Source organism: Chiloscyllium plagiosum, unplaced genomic scaffold, assembly GCF_037043375.1.
Source record: "Chiloscyllium plagiosum isolate Xiang-an unplaced genomic scaffold, Cpla_swu_hap1 HiC_scaffold_7, whole genome shotgun sequence".
NCBI lineage: Eukaryota > Metazoa > Chordata > Chondrichthyes > Orectolobiformes > Hemiscylliidae > Chiloscyllium > Chiloscyllium plagiosum.
The window spans coordinates 110,519,106-110,534,335 of NW_028270145.1; the positions used below are offsets into that span (position 1 = coordinate 110,519,106).

A 15,230-nucleotide genomic window follows, 5' to 3' on the forward strand; every position below is an offset into this window, starting at 1 on the left:
CTAGCTGTAGCATCCTGTGCACTGATAAGCTATTGACTCAGGGTAGGCATCATAAGTAAATCAGATCAAGTTCTCATTTGACATAAAGACACTCCAACATTCCAGTGAGTATTAATGGAGCAACATAGAGCAGAAAAATATGACATATTTTCTCCATCTCCTAATGCTAAAAGTACCATGACTGACTGTAGCACCAATAACTGCTACTCCAGCAGAAGGGCAGATCACTCAGTGCAGTCTTGGTATTCAAGATAAGCTTCTCCAAGTGTGTATGTTAGTACCTCAGCACAAAATGTATTTACTCACTCTGCTCCTTTTAGTTTATTTAAAAAGCAAAATTGGATCAGGAACTCACCAATGCTTCATTGGCCTGAATGATCCCAAAGGTTGGTTCAACAGACAAGACCCTGGAGTTAGCTGCTGATATCTTCCACTGAAAGTACAGTGGCATGAGAGACACATTCTTAATGAGATAGGGTTGTTCTGATAAAGTGCCAATACATGTTGGCTTAAAATACAGATATCCATTTCCATCCAGAGATATTTGTGCCTTTTCGACCATGGAATACAACTTAATCTCCTAAAAAAAATCCAAGAGAAAGGATTCAGGTATCTATTCTTCGCCATCATTTAGAATCAGTCAAAAATGTCAGCAGAGCCTTTCACAGCATTTCAAATTTCAAGCCCTACTCACAAGACTTGAGCACTTATTTGAGACTGACACTTCATGCCATGTTGTGGGAGTGTTACATGGCTGCAGGTGTCTCTCTTTTTGAATGAAATTTTTAAAACTGAGGGAAGGTAATGTTATGTTAGCCCTTCCTGGTAACACACGTTGTGCGACATGTAGGAGTTCTTAAGGTGCCTTGGAACTTGCTCAATTTGCACTTCGTGGCAGAATTAACTGTTTGCACAGGAGGATTGTTTGGGACTAAGTAATTTAATCAGTCTCTGGATCAGTGGTGCTGGAAGAGCACAGCAATTCAGGCAGCATCCGACGAGCAGCAAAATCGACGTTTCGGGCAAAAGCCCTTCTTTATTCCTGATGAAGGGCTTTTGCCCGAAACGTCGATTTTGCTGCTTGTCGGATGCTGCCTGAATTGCTGTGCTCTTCCAGCACCACTGATCCAGAATCTGGTTTCCAGCATCTGCAGTCATTGTTTTTACCCAATTTAATCAGCCTGGTATGTCACATGAAACCTATTAAAACTTGTATACTTATCCAAATAAAGAAAAATATGGGGAGAAATGTAAAATGGTCATAGATTCACAATTATTTGTCTTACACTAAAGCACTAAGTCAAAAGTACCCCCAGAGACTTTGTTCATTATCTTGGTCAACACTGTGTAAAGGCAGTGTCCTCTGATTTCTATGCTTGCAAAAACTGTGGTCTGAAATGGGGAAGAACTTTTTTAAAACAAATATTTTAAAAGATTGCTGCATGTTTTAAAAAACATATAACCTGACCCTTATGACAAGCATTGTGTAAATAACCAAACAAAAGTAACCTACACCAAAATTGGAGACGTAGTGGACAGCGAAGAGGGTTACCTCAGATTACAACAGGATCTGGACCAGATGGTCCAATGGGCTGAGAAGTGGCAGACAGAATTTAATTCAGATAAATGCGAGGTGATGCATTTTGGGAAAGCAAATCTTAGCAGGACTTATACACTTAATGGTAACGCCCTAGGGAGTGTTGCAGAACAAAGAGATCTTGGAGTGCAGGTTCATAGCTCCTTGAAAGTGGAGTCGCAGGTAGATAGGATAGTGAAGGCGGCGTTTGGTATGCTTTCCTTTATTGGTCAGAGTATTGAGTACAGGAGTTAGGAGGTCATGCTACGGCTGTACAGAACATTGGTGGAATATTGCGTGCAGTTCTGGTCTCCTTCCTATCGGAAAGATGTTGTGAAACTTGAAAGGGTTCAGAAAAGATTTACAAGGATATTGCCAGGGTTGGAGGATTTGAGCTATAGGGAAAGGCTGAACAGGCTGGGGCTGTTTTCCCTGGAGTGTTGGAGGCTGAGGGGTGACCTGATAGAGGTTTACAAAATTATGAGGGGCATGGATAAGGTAAATAGGCATAGGGTGAGAGGGGAAAGATATAAAAGAGACCTACAGGGCAACTTTTTCACACAGAGGGTGGTGCATGTATGGAATGGGCTGCCAGAGGAAGTGGTGGAGGCTGGTACAATTGCAACATTTAAGAGGCATTTGGATGGGTATATGAATAGGAAGGGTTTGGAGGGATGTGGGCCGGATGCTAGCAGATGGGACCAGATTGGGTTGGGACATCTGGTCGGCATTGACGGGTTGGACCAAAGGGTCTGTTTCCATGCTGTACATCTCTATGACTCTAAGATGATTGCAGACAAATTGGAACTGAGAGATTCTCAATATAGATGGGTCGTGACAAGATATTGTTTAGTCTATAATAAATATGATCAAAAGCCAACAATCGTGGGTTTTTTTAATTCATTTGTGGGATGTTGGTGCCGCTGACTGAGCTAGCATTTATTGCCCATTCTAGTTGCCCCTTGAGAAGGTGGGGGTGTGCTGCTTTCTTTAACTTGCAGTCCACCTGCTATGGGTTGATTACAAATGCTGTGAGGGAGGTAATTCCAGGATTCTGACCCAGCGACACTGAAGTCAGGATGGGGAGTGGCTTGGAGGGGAACTGGCAAGGGGTGATGTTGCCAGAAACTTGCTGCCTTTGTCCTTCTAGATGGAAGTAATCGTGGATTTTGAAGGTTCTGTCTGAGGATCTTTGGTGAATTTGGGGAATGGTTCTAAAGTAACTCTACAGCTTCTAACTGGGAACAAGATGGGCTGAAGTGTTTTGATCTCGACCTGCACAGACTGGTCTCTTGTTGGTCATCCTTCCTTCAGCAGTCATTGCAATTTGTGATTTTTAACTGATAAATCAAAGACCTTGTACACCTTGTGTCACTTGCAAACTAATGAAAGCATCTGGAGAAAAGCGAGTGAGAAGCAACATTCAAAATTAGAATGAAAAGGCAATAAATGCTGATCAAGCTAGCGAAGCTCATATCTTATGAACAAATAAAAAAAATTAAGAAACAGAAGGGTCACTCAACAGTTGTAAATAGGAACCACTGAGCTGCCTGTCAGACTCAGATTTTGCCTGCCTGTGACCTATTTTCCCTGGTCCATGTGTGTATAACAGTGAGTTTATAAGGCGATTCAACTTTTAATTCATTGTATTATATGCCAACAGTTTACAACAACCTATAGCTAGAGTTTAATTAGTTGTAATAATAATTCTTGTTATGTACAGAAGCCCACAGCGTATAATTCAAAAAAGAAACTTGTTCAGACACACCTTTGGAGCAGGTGAGACTTGAACATGGGCCTCATGGCTCAAAAGTAGGGACAGTACCACCATGCCACAGGAACCCCTTGGTCTGCGCTTTTTATCAGTCTGGGCCTGGCAATCAGATGAATTAGAGAATTTTATGTACGTTTAAATTTTTTTTTGAAACTTTTGAAACTCTGGGAATGCCATGGCTTAATGTCCAATGCGCTACCTTAGTGAGTTGTGACAACTGCAGTGCAAAGGTCCTGCACTATCAGATGTGATGTCTTTCAGAAAGACATTAAATATTCCTCTGCTGTCACCGATTGTCTTACTACTTTCAAGAAAGCAGAAATGTATTCCAATTAATTAAAGGGAAGGCCAAAGTCAATGTCTTTTGTTCCCAATGTAAACTCCATATCCCTGTCTCTCCACACCATCATCCACCTGCAAGTTCACCTCTAGAGCCACACAACATTCAGAAATGTACGTCACATTCCTTCACTGTCAGTGGGACTTAATTCTGGAGCCAGGGTAAACAACCATCATATTATTTTTAACAGGATTGTCCTCTCATTTTGCCAATTTCCCTGATTCTCATACTTTTCTCCTCCAGGTTTGCTGTTTGTGTTGGATTTCTAAAGGTTTGATTAGCTAGGGTTCATGGAAATGGCCTGACATCTTGACCTGGAGTTTCGTGTGTCGCTTATTTGCACAGTCACAATGGCTGTTGACCATTTGATCACATTAGAGCTCTTGGAAAGCAGCCAAATGTTAAGAGAGCAGGTTTTACTCTTCAACCTGATCTTCAAACTAACACCATTTTCAAAACCTATCTTCTTCATCTCCATCCTGAATGGTCAACCCGGATCTTGAACTATGGTCCCCTAACTCTTGACTCTATAGTCAGAGGAAACTGTTTCAAAGCCTCTACTCCATATCCTCAGACTATAAGCCCGGATTCTGAACTCGCCAGTCATCAGGAATATCTTTCCTTCATTTATCCTGTCTGATCCTGTTTGAATTTTATAGATTTCTAAGAGATACCCCATATTCTTCTAAATTCCAGTGAATATAATCTTAACACAATTCAATCTCTCTTAATACATCAGTCCTGCTTTGCCATAAATCAGTCTGGTGAACCTTTGCTGGACTCCCTCAATAGCAAGAATGCCCTTCCTCAGACTAGGACACCAAAACTGCACACAATGCTCAACGTGTGGCCTTACCAAGACTCTGTACAACAGCAGCGAAAGATCCCTGCTCCTTTACTCAAATCCTCTCGCTATGAAGGCCAACATGTCATGAGCTTTCCTCACTGCCTGCTGCTTCAGCATGCCAACCTTCAGCAACTGTTCCACATGATACCCAGGTCTTATTGTACCTCACCTTTTCCTAAACCGCCACCATTCAGATAATAACCTATCTTTCTGTTTTTGCCACCAAAATGGATAACCTCACATTTATCCACATTATATTGCATTTGCTAAGTATCTTCCCACTCAGCCGGTGTGTCCAAGTCAACCTGCAGCCTCTTAGCACCCTCCTCACAGCACACACTGCCACCCAGCTTATTGTTGTCTGCAAATTTGAAATATTGCACTAAATTCGTTCGTCCAAATCGTAAATGCATATTGTGAATAGCTAGGATCCCAGCACTGAACTCACTGCCTACAACTCTGGAAAGGACCCGTTTATTCCAACTCTCTGCTTCCTGCCTGCCAACCAGTTCTCTATCCACATCAACTCCGATACCATGAGCTTTAATTTTGCTTACTAATCTCGTGTGAAAGATCAGATACACAACATCTACTGATTCACCCTTGTCCACTCTCCTGATCACATCCTCAAAAAAATTACAGAAGATTTCTCAAGCATGATTTCCCTTTAGTGTCGACTTGGACCAATTCTGTCACCACTTTTCAAATGCTCAGTTATTACATCATTAATAATTGACTCCAGCATTTCCCCCACCACTGATGTCAGGCTAACTGGCCTATAATTCCCTGTTTTCTCTCTCCCTCCTTTTATAATTAACTCTAGCATTTTTCAAATGATCAACGTCTAGCTAGCTGGTCTATAATTCCCAATTTTTGCTCCACGTCCTTTTTTAGACAGTAGGGTTACATTAACTACCCTTCAATCCATAGGACCTGCTCTAGAGTCTATCGAATCTTGAAAGATGACCACTAATGTATCTGCCATTTTTAGGGCCACCTCCTTAAGCAGTCTAGGATATAGCTAATCAGGGCCTGGAGATTTCCTGTACTTTAATCTCATTAATTTCTCCAACACTATTTCACTACTAATACTGATTTCCTTCAGTTCCTCCCTCTCACTAGACCCTATTTGCCTCTCAACATTTTTTGTATGTTATTTGTGAAGACTGAGCCAAAATATGTATTTAATTGGTCTGCCATCTCTTTGTTTTCCATTATAATTTCCTGTTTCTGACTATAAAGGACCTACAAGTGTGCACAATGCTCCAAACCTAGGATTTCTTACAAGTACCTGATTGAACTTCTCTGAGGCATTCAGATGTAGTAGCACTGTGTGCCCAGTAAGCCTCTCATTCTGTGGGGTCCCTCGCACTGTCAATATCTGATGTGTCTGAGGGAGCACAAAACCTACATCTGGTTTGATACAGATGGTGCTTTCATGCTGTGCATCCACAGAAAAGGTGAGGAGCATGTTCCCCGTATTCTTGAGCAGCATGGTCTTGTATATCGTTCCTTTCTCATTCACAGCTGGCAACACCTGCATGAAACAAAGTAGTGTGAATTATGAATCAAAAATGCATGATCAAATACACATACAAACATATGATTTACAGCAAGATTGGGCATTCTCGCCTGGTCTGTGATTCATCACAGTCAAAGCTGATCTGATTGTGGCCTCAATTCCACATTCTTGCCCAATAACCATCAACTCCTTTTTGTTAGTCAAGAATCTAACTCTGCCTCTAAAATGATCCTGCTTCCAAGACTCTCTGGGAAAAAGATGTTCAAAGACTCTCAAAAACGCAGAGATAAAGAATCCTTTCATTGGGAAACACCTTAAAATTTTAAACTCTGCGCCCGATCCCAGCCAGTTCTAGTCTCCTCCACAAGCAACGATCCCACATGCCTCCTGTCAAGTCCTCTCAAAATTTTGTTCCAAAAAGGTCTCGCTTTCTTCTAAACACCAATCAAAAGAGGTGCAGCCTGTCTAACATTCCTTACCAGATATCTCAGGTATCAGTCAAGTAAACCTTCTCCAACCTTCCTCTAATGGGAACAGAAAGTGTTTCAGAGTGATATGGGCCAAATGCTGACAAATGAGACTAGGATGCTTGGTCAGCGCAGACGGGTTGCACTGAAGGGTATGCTTCCGTGCTGTATCTCTCTATAATGCATCTACACCCTTTTTTAAATTAGGAGACCAAAAATCCACATTGAAATCTGATGATTGGCTTAATAATCCTGATAGCATAAATTCAAATCCCACTATTGCGTGCAATTCTGGTCTCCTTTCTATTGGAAAGATGTTGTGAAACTTGAAAGGGTTCAGAAAAGATTTACAAGGATGTTGTCAGGGTTGGAGGATTTGAGCTATAGGGAGAGGCTGAACAGGCTGGGGCTGTTTTCCCTGGAGCACTGGAGGCTGAAGGGTGACCTTATAGAGGTTTACAAAATTATGAGGGGCATGGATAGGATAAATAGACAAAGTATTTTCCCTGGGGTCGGGGAGTCCAGAACTAGAGGGTATAGGTTTAGGGTGAGAGGGGAAAGATATAAAAGAGACCTAAGGGGCAACTTTTTCACACAGAGGGTGGTACGTGTATGGAATGAGTTGCCAGAGGATGTGGTGGAGGCTGGTACAATTGCAACATTTAAGAGGCATTTGGATGTGTATATGAATAGAAAGGGTTTGGAGGTACATGGGCCGGGTGCCGGTAGATGGGACTAGATTGGATTGGGATATCTGGTCAGCATGGACAAGTTGGACCGAAGGGTCTGTTTCCATGCTGTACATCCCTGTGACTCTATGACTCTATTGGCAGCTTTAGAATTTAAATTGATTAAAAATGGCCATGATATGTTCACCTGTTTTATAAACCCAACTAGCTCACAAACATACCTTTCTGCGTAAGAAAACCTGCCATCCTTACTCGGTCTGGCCTACGTGAGACTCCAGTTCCGCAGCAACATGTTTGTCTTTGAAATGGCCTAGCAACTCATACACAAACTACTACTATTCTGTTTAAAACATGTTCACAACACTTCCTCAAAGTCAAATGGGATGGGCAACAAACTTTGTCAGCAATACTTAAAATATAACTTGCATTTTAAAGAATATTTAAATAGAGTGACAAATGAACACCAAGGAAAAAGTAAATTAAATATCAGATAGCTACCATAGTCCTACAGACCACAGGGCAGAGAGAGGCGACTCGTGGCTGTTTAACCTGACGGTCACCATATCTCAGGTGAGGTTGAGAAGGTGGGACCTTCATGGCAACCTGAGCCAGTGTAGGAATTGAACCCGTGCTGTTGGTGTTACTCAGCTTCACAAATTAGCTGTCCAGCCAATTAAGCTAACTGACCCCAAAATGAAATATGAGTCAATGGTGAAGACCACAAGAAAAATTGGTAGAAGTACGTTCAGAGAGATTATTAGAAGGATGGTCATGAGGTAATGAAACAGAAGGATACAGGGACAAAATTTCTTAGCACAGGTCCAGGACTCTCTACCCTTGAAATTGGTTAGGCATTATCAGGATGCATCTTCTTCAAGCAGAGTATGCATGACACTTCTAAGCAATTACCAGATCGTGCAGAAAGCATGGAAAAGCTAGTGATAATTAAATGAGAAGTTCAGAGTAACACGCTAGAAATATCATTGCAAATGGCATTTGGTTGGGCTTAAATCCAAACAATAAATGTGGAATATAAAGCTAGAGATGTGGTCCCAGCTGATGGTATTCATACTTTTCCATGTCATTGCAAAAAGAAAATCATTCTGTACAACTAAAACTTCAATCATTCAGACAAATAAAACATCAATGACAGAAACTACAAGCACTTGAAACCACATCATCTTGTATAAATAAATATTGTACAATTGCCAGAATAGATCAGAGAAACCAGAACTGTCAATAATATAATGTTTTCCCTGGGGCAGAGGTATTTCAACAGTCAAATGGATTTTGGGCTTTCAGTGAAGCATTATCATACATTATTGGCTGAGAAGCAAAATTGAGGTTGGGGAGGAGCCCTCAAATGAGGAGAGGATGGGCAGAAGGAGAGTTGCACAGCCCCTTTACCCCCACTTGTAAACCCACCAGAAAGGACCCATGAAATTTTGCCCATAATTTACATTGTCACACAAATCTGTGTGTTCCTTAAACAGAAACAAGTTAAAAAGCAAACCTCTCTCTCTCTCTCAATGTTAAGTCCTTTTCTTATTTTTTAGGCAGGATGTGTCTCTCGATCCCCTCTTGAAAACTCTTGAAAAGGAGCAATTACCTGCTTTTGAAAGGTTAGTTTATAATCTGAGGCAGTTCCCAGTTTTAATTCTTTCTCTGATTCCTCTGTCCTTACAACCTTTCTATCTGTGCCCACTACCATATTTCCACTGATGTCAGTTCTCTCTGACTAAAATGAACAGGAGGTTCAAGTTATTGATTTCACCAACATTTTGACCACACCGATTAAAATCAAGGAGGTGGCTCAATTAAATATGCACTTACCACTTCAAAAGAATTGAGGACATATTTGGGAACGAAATGCTCATGTCCCAGCTGGAATGTGTTTGCTTGCACACTGACTGTGAGGGACCATGGTGGACAGAACGTCCTATCATCTACTAAACGGTAATCGCGTATGACCTGTAAATGACACCAACAATTTGGAGACAAGGCAACAAACATAAAGTCCCTAAAAGGAAGCACTTAAGATGAATGTTAAGTACATTAGTATTCAGCTGGATATTCATCCAGAGTTCAGCACTATGGCCATGCTCATGAGAAAGCCTCAGGATCTCTCAGAGTGCTTTGTAGCCAGTGAGGTTTTGTTTTGTCAAATATGATCACTGCTACAATGCAGGAAACATGACAGCACTGCAAGTTCCTACAAGCAACAATTAGATAGGGACTAGGCAACAGCACTGTTTGAGAAATAAACGCTAGCCATGACACTGGATAAACTTTCCCAGCTCAAGATAAAACTGTGGGATCACAATTATGCCCATCTGAGGATGGTTAGAACATAGAACAGCGCAATATAGGCCCTTCGGCCCTCGATGTCGCACCGACCTGTCATACCAATCTGAAGCCCATCTAACCTACACTATTCCATATGCTTGTCCAATGACAACTTAAATGTACTTAAAGTTGGTGAATCTACAACCGTTGCAGGCAAAGCATTCCATACCCTTACTACTCTCTGAGTAAAGAAACTACCTCTGACTTCTGTTAGGGTGTCTTGTTTGAAAGACAATACCTCTGACAGTGCAGCATGCAGCATGCTGGAAGTCCAGCCAGAGATTCTCAGCTCACATCTCTGATGTGGATCTTGAACCCATGATCCTCTGACACTGAGGCAAGGCTCCAATCTGCCAATAAAACCTGACAGTACATTCTGAAATTCTAACCCACTGACCTTATAATAAGCAAAGCATTCCAGTTCAGCCGCATATAGCATATTCAGCTTATCAGGAGTGAAATAGATGCGGAAAGCCATACTCTTCAAAGGAGGGATGTCGATGGTTTGTGGTACCACAGTGAAGATGCTCCCTGGTGGAGATGTCCAGAGGACCGTGACCTTGCCTTTTGTGTGATTCGTCATTGAAAGAGGAAGAGGGTTAATCTGGTTGAGCTCCAGGCACTTGCCAAAATCTAACTTCCTCTCACTGACTGAGACATGAGGTGGAAACATGGTAACATCATTTTGCATGCCATCATCAAAATACTCAACAATAGAAGGGACATTGGGAAACAATAATGGAGCCTTTGGACAGTCCTGTGAATGAAGCACACATTTAAACACACAGAGTAAAACAGGAAGTTAAAGGCAGTCCCCTCAAGGGAAATTGCATATTTCACCTCAAAAGGAAAAATATATTTTCTGAATGAAGAAGCTGGGAACTGTGGAGGAACAGAAATGTTTGGGGGTGGGGGGATGGGGTTCTACTGAGAACTAACAGAATGTGTGAATGTAATTCGTCCATTACATTCAGCATCTAGGAGGTTGGTTTGTTCATTAATGTTTATAATAATGAAGTAAAGTTTGACAAATATACATGACAACAGGATGACAGGATGAATTTCAGACACATAAATACATCTTACTGCCTCCACATTATAATTCTGATGTCATGACATACAATAATTTTGTAATCATACATAAGGAACATACATATTATGGTAGAATTCTGATAAGAATTGAGATTAATGTTACTGTAATTCTGGAGTAAAGAGTGTAATTTATCTGAGAATTTATGTTGGAGTGAGCTCGCACAGGTCATTAAAGAGTTACCCATTCATATTGAAATTGTGTAGTGTGATGTACTGGAGAAGACTTCTACTTCATTCACTCATGAAATGTGGGTGTCACTGGCTAGGCCATCATCTATTGCACATCCGTAGTTGCCCAGAAGGTAGATAAGAGTTGGTCACATTGCTGAGAGTCTGGAGTAGGCCAGATGGGTAAGGATGACAGATTTCTTTCACTAAAGGACATTAGTGAATCAAATGAGTTTTTCTGACAATTGACAACCACGCCATGGTCATCATTAGACCCTTAATTCCAGATTCTTTAACTGAATTAAAATTCCATCATTTACCATGGTGGGATTGCACCCAGGTGTCCAGAACATTAGCTGAATTTCTAAGTTTACCGTCTACTGGTAATGTCACTAGGCCGTTGCCTCCCTAGAAATAATGGATTGTGTGCTACGTTTTCTCATGAAAGATCTGATTCAATATTATTACAGTTTTTTCCTGAAGCATGTACACTGGTGTTTAGAATAACAAAATGAATGACCCCAGTTGTCAGTTCCAGCCAACTGCTGCAGTGGCCGGTATATTGGGTCCAGGTCGATGTGTTTGTTGATAGAATCTGTCCCCAATAGGACCTGGACCCAATATACCGGCCACTGTAGTGGACAGCTGGAACTGACAACCGGAAGCGGCAGAGACAAACCACCATAAATGCCGGAGGAAACATCACAGATGTGCTTCACAGGAGGCTCCCAAGCACTGAGGATGTCACCTAGACAGGGGACGAAACGTCTGCAACACAAATTCCCAGCTCGGCGAACAGAACCACAACAACGAGCACCCGAGCTACAAAGTTTATCTTCTCATAGACTTTGAATGAATGACCCCAATTCTAGATTTGAGCCTTAGTTCTAGTTCGCACATTGGTGATGTGTCAGGAAGTGAATGGGTTAAAAAGGGTCATTTACCTCATTGTTGTTATTCTCCACAATCATGCAACATTGATCAGGAACCAAAATCAGGGTGCCATCAGCATCGAGCTGCAGTTTGCCCTCCTGTAGCATCAGACTCAATATGTCAGGTGGGTAGAATGTCAGTCCACGCACCATGTTGGTACGATACAACTCAATGTGTCTGGGCTTCAGAATTGCTGGCGTCAACTGGTCTGAGTGGCAAGTGCCAATTAGATCCAGGAATAAAGGATCCTGTAATAAAGGTAGGGCAAGTTTGATTACTAAAATTTTCAAAAGCTTCATATCCATCACAATAGTTTGTGATATCTGCAAGGGACTATCAAATAAAGTTAGTTATTATTAAATCCAAGAGCAGTTCACAACAGACTACTTTGCTTATTTTAAAACTATATAGGGAAGAGATAGCTAAAGCATTATACATTATTTTTAATTCACACATAGGATGTGAGCAAAGCCCGCTGGACCAGCATTTAGTCACAGTTGTACAGCTCATCCATGCTGACCAGATATCCTAAATAAATCTAGTTCCATTTGCCAGCATTTCTCTCATATTCCTCTAAATGCTTCCTATTTATATACCCATCCAGACACCTTTTGAATGTTGTAATTGTACCAGCCTCCACCACTTCCTCTGGCATTCATACACAAATGAATGCCCTCTGTGTGAAAACGTTGCCCCTTTGGTCCCTTTTAAATCTTTCTCCTCTCACCCTAAATCTATGCTCACGAGCTTTGGGCTCCCCTACCCCGGTGAAAAGACCTTGTCTAAGGTAATTTCTAATTATTGCTGAGAAGGTGGTGGTGAGCTGCCTTCTTGAATCGCTGCAGTCCTTGGGGATATCTACAATATCGTTAGGGAGGGTGTTCCTAGATGCTGACCCAGCAATGTTGAAAGAATAGCTGATATAGTTCCATGTCAGGATGGTGAGTGGCTTGGAAAGGAAACTCTAGGTGGTAGTGTTCCTGTGCATATATTATCCTTATCTTTCAAGCGATGGAGGGCAAGGATTGGGAAAGTGCATATTTAGGCAGCATCCAAAGAGCAACGAAATCAACGTTTCGGGCAAAAGCCCTGATGAAGGGCTTTTGCCCGAAACGTCGATTTCGCTGCACCTTGGATGCTGCCTGAACTGCTGTGCTCTTCCAGCACCACTAATCCAGAATCTGGTTTCCAGCATTGTTTTTACCTAAAATGCATATTTAGTCATTTCCTTTGGAAAGCATGTGGTTCCAGAGGATTTACAGATAGCTAATGTAAATTACTTAAGGTGTCAGAATATACTGGGTTTTTGGCCAATCATTTTAAAATTAGAAAACTAATTGAATGTCTTTGAAAGGAGAGAATAGAAGAACATCCAGAAAAGAGAAGTATAATCATGAATAATCAGCTTGTATTTCTAAAAGGAAAAATATTTGCTTGACCGATCTTATTGAATTTTTGAGGTGCTAACAGAAAATATAGACATTAGTAATGTAATAAATGCAATCAGTAGGCCACTGTTAATGCTCCTCAAACTATATGAATGAAAATGGTCAGAGAGTGTAGATTCTGTAGAATGATGGCAAAATGGATTGCCAACAGGCATTTGGACAGAAAGCAGAGAATGGGAGTAAGGATGCATCACAGAAAATGGGAAGTGGTGTTCCACAAGGATCATTACTATTCATAAGTTAAATTAACAATTTGGACTTTGATATCAGAAACACAAATTCTAACTTTGTGGATGAAATAATGGCACCTTTTTTAAAATTTCTTCATGGGATGTGGCTGTTACTGGTTAGACAGCACTTATTGCACCCTAATTTCCCAGAAGGCAGTCAAGAGTCAACCACATTGCTATGGATTGGAATCACACGTACCAAGCAAGGACCAATTTCTTTCCCTAAAGGATATAAGTAAACCGGATATTTTGTTTATGACAAACAACGGTGCTTACATGTTCACAATTGGGCTATATTTTTATTCCACATTTTTATTGAATTCAAATTTCACTGTCTGTCATGGTGGGATTCAAATCCACGCCCTGAGAATATTAATCTGTTGGTCAGCGGTCCTAGTTCAGTGGCATTGCCACTACAATGCCACATTCCATAAATTATTGGGGATAATTAATATTCAGGAGGACTGCAACCAATAACGTTTGCAGAATGGGGAAGCGATTGGGAAAGAACGTTCAACTCCGATAAATAGGAGGTATACATTTTGTGAGGAAGCATACAGAGGTCACATCACTTGGAAAGTGCCTGTCTAGGGGGAGTAGAGGAACACAGAATCTCAAAGTATAGATACATCAATCACTAAGTTGCACTGCAAGAATGTGGAATTGGGCACCACGGGGAATGGTTTAAGCCAATAATAAAGATATTTTTAGAAATATCAGGTCAACCATTTGAGAAAGAAGGGATAAATGGTTCAGCTCAAAATGGAGGCAATGCCAATCATGAAAGCAACGTTCAACTTGACAGAGATTATTATTTTCTTTCCCCTCTGTGCCTTTCTAATTTCCTCCATGTCTCCTTTACTGATATTATTGACCTTTTTGCAAACTGCTTCATAATACCTGAGACTTCTCAAGTATCAGAACCATGGGACCATGCTTCATGAGCGCTGGGGAATCCTGAAAATGATTTTTTAGAAAGTGTTACAAAAATCAAAGTTCATGCACTTTTCTTTCTTTCCTTCTCAGCTTAGTTGTTACATAAAGTTTGTGCAATTTTTTAATGATAATATTAAATAAAAATACTTGTAGTTGCAATTCTCAAAAACCATCAGCTCATCTTAAAATAAACTAGACTCAAGTTTTTGAATAACCTACCATGGCAGAATATACTAGCACTATAAGGTTTCTAACTGATCTGGTTTTTCCAAGTGACTTTTGTTATCCTAGGAAGAAAAGCTCTGACAAACAGATGTACCAGTTAAAAATCTAATCATTTGAATGCATGTAACAACACTAATAATTTGTTAATACAAATTTCAATAAGGGGCACATGTTCTTACGGAATGGAATACATGCACTAGCAAATGATCTTGGATCATTGTTCCTTGAAAGTGGAATCGCAGGTAGAGGGGATAGTGAAGGAGACATTTGGTACGCTTTCTTTTATTGGACAGAGCATTGACTACAGGAGTTGGGAAACCACGTTGCTGCTGTAAAGGACATTGGTTCGGCCACTTTTGGAACATTGCATGCAATTCTGGTCTCCTTCCTATTGGAAGGATGTTGTGAAACTTGAAAGGGTTCAGAAAAGACTTACAAGGATGTTGCCAGGGTTGGAGGATTTGAGCTACAGGGATTGGCTGGATATGCTGTGGATGTTTTTCCTGGAGTGTCGAAGGCTGAGGAGTTACCTTATAGAGATTTATAAAATCATGAAGGGCATGTTTAGGATAAATAGACAAGGTCTTTTTTCCATGGGGTGGGGGAGTCCAGAACATTGTTTTAGGGTGAAAGGGGC

General features: G+C 41.0%; 1 protein-coding gene across 1 annotated transcript in view; it reads right to left on the minus strand.

Annotated features, from left to right (window-relative positions):
* cfap65 (cilia and flagella associated protein 65) overlaps nucleotides 1-15,230 on the minus strand; it is a 156,699-nt gene that overhangs the window by 97,428 nt on the left and 44,041 nt on the right. The window contains exons 10-14 of the mRNA XM_087988626.1: nucleotides 11,766-12,002; nucleotides 9,959-10,318; nucleotides 9,049-9,186; nucleotides 5,829-6,074; nucleotides 356-580 (exon numbers count right to left, since the gene is read on the minus strand). Of these exons, the coding sequence (XP_087844752.1) occupies nucleotides 356-580; nucleotides 5,829-6,074; nucleotides 9,049-9,186; nucleotides 9,959-10,318; nucleotides 11,766-12,002 (1,206 nt within the window). The remainder of the gene's footprint in view (nucleotides 1-355; nucleotides 581-5,828; nucleotides 6,075-9,048; nucleotides 9,187-9,958; nucleotides 10,319-11,765; nucleotides 12,003-15,230) is intronic.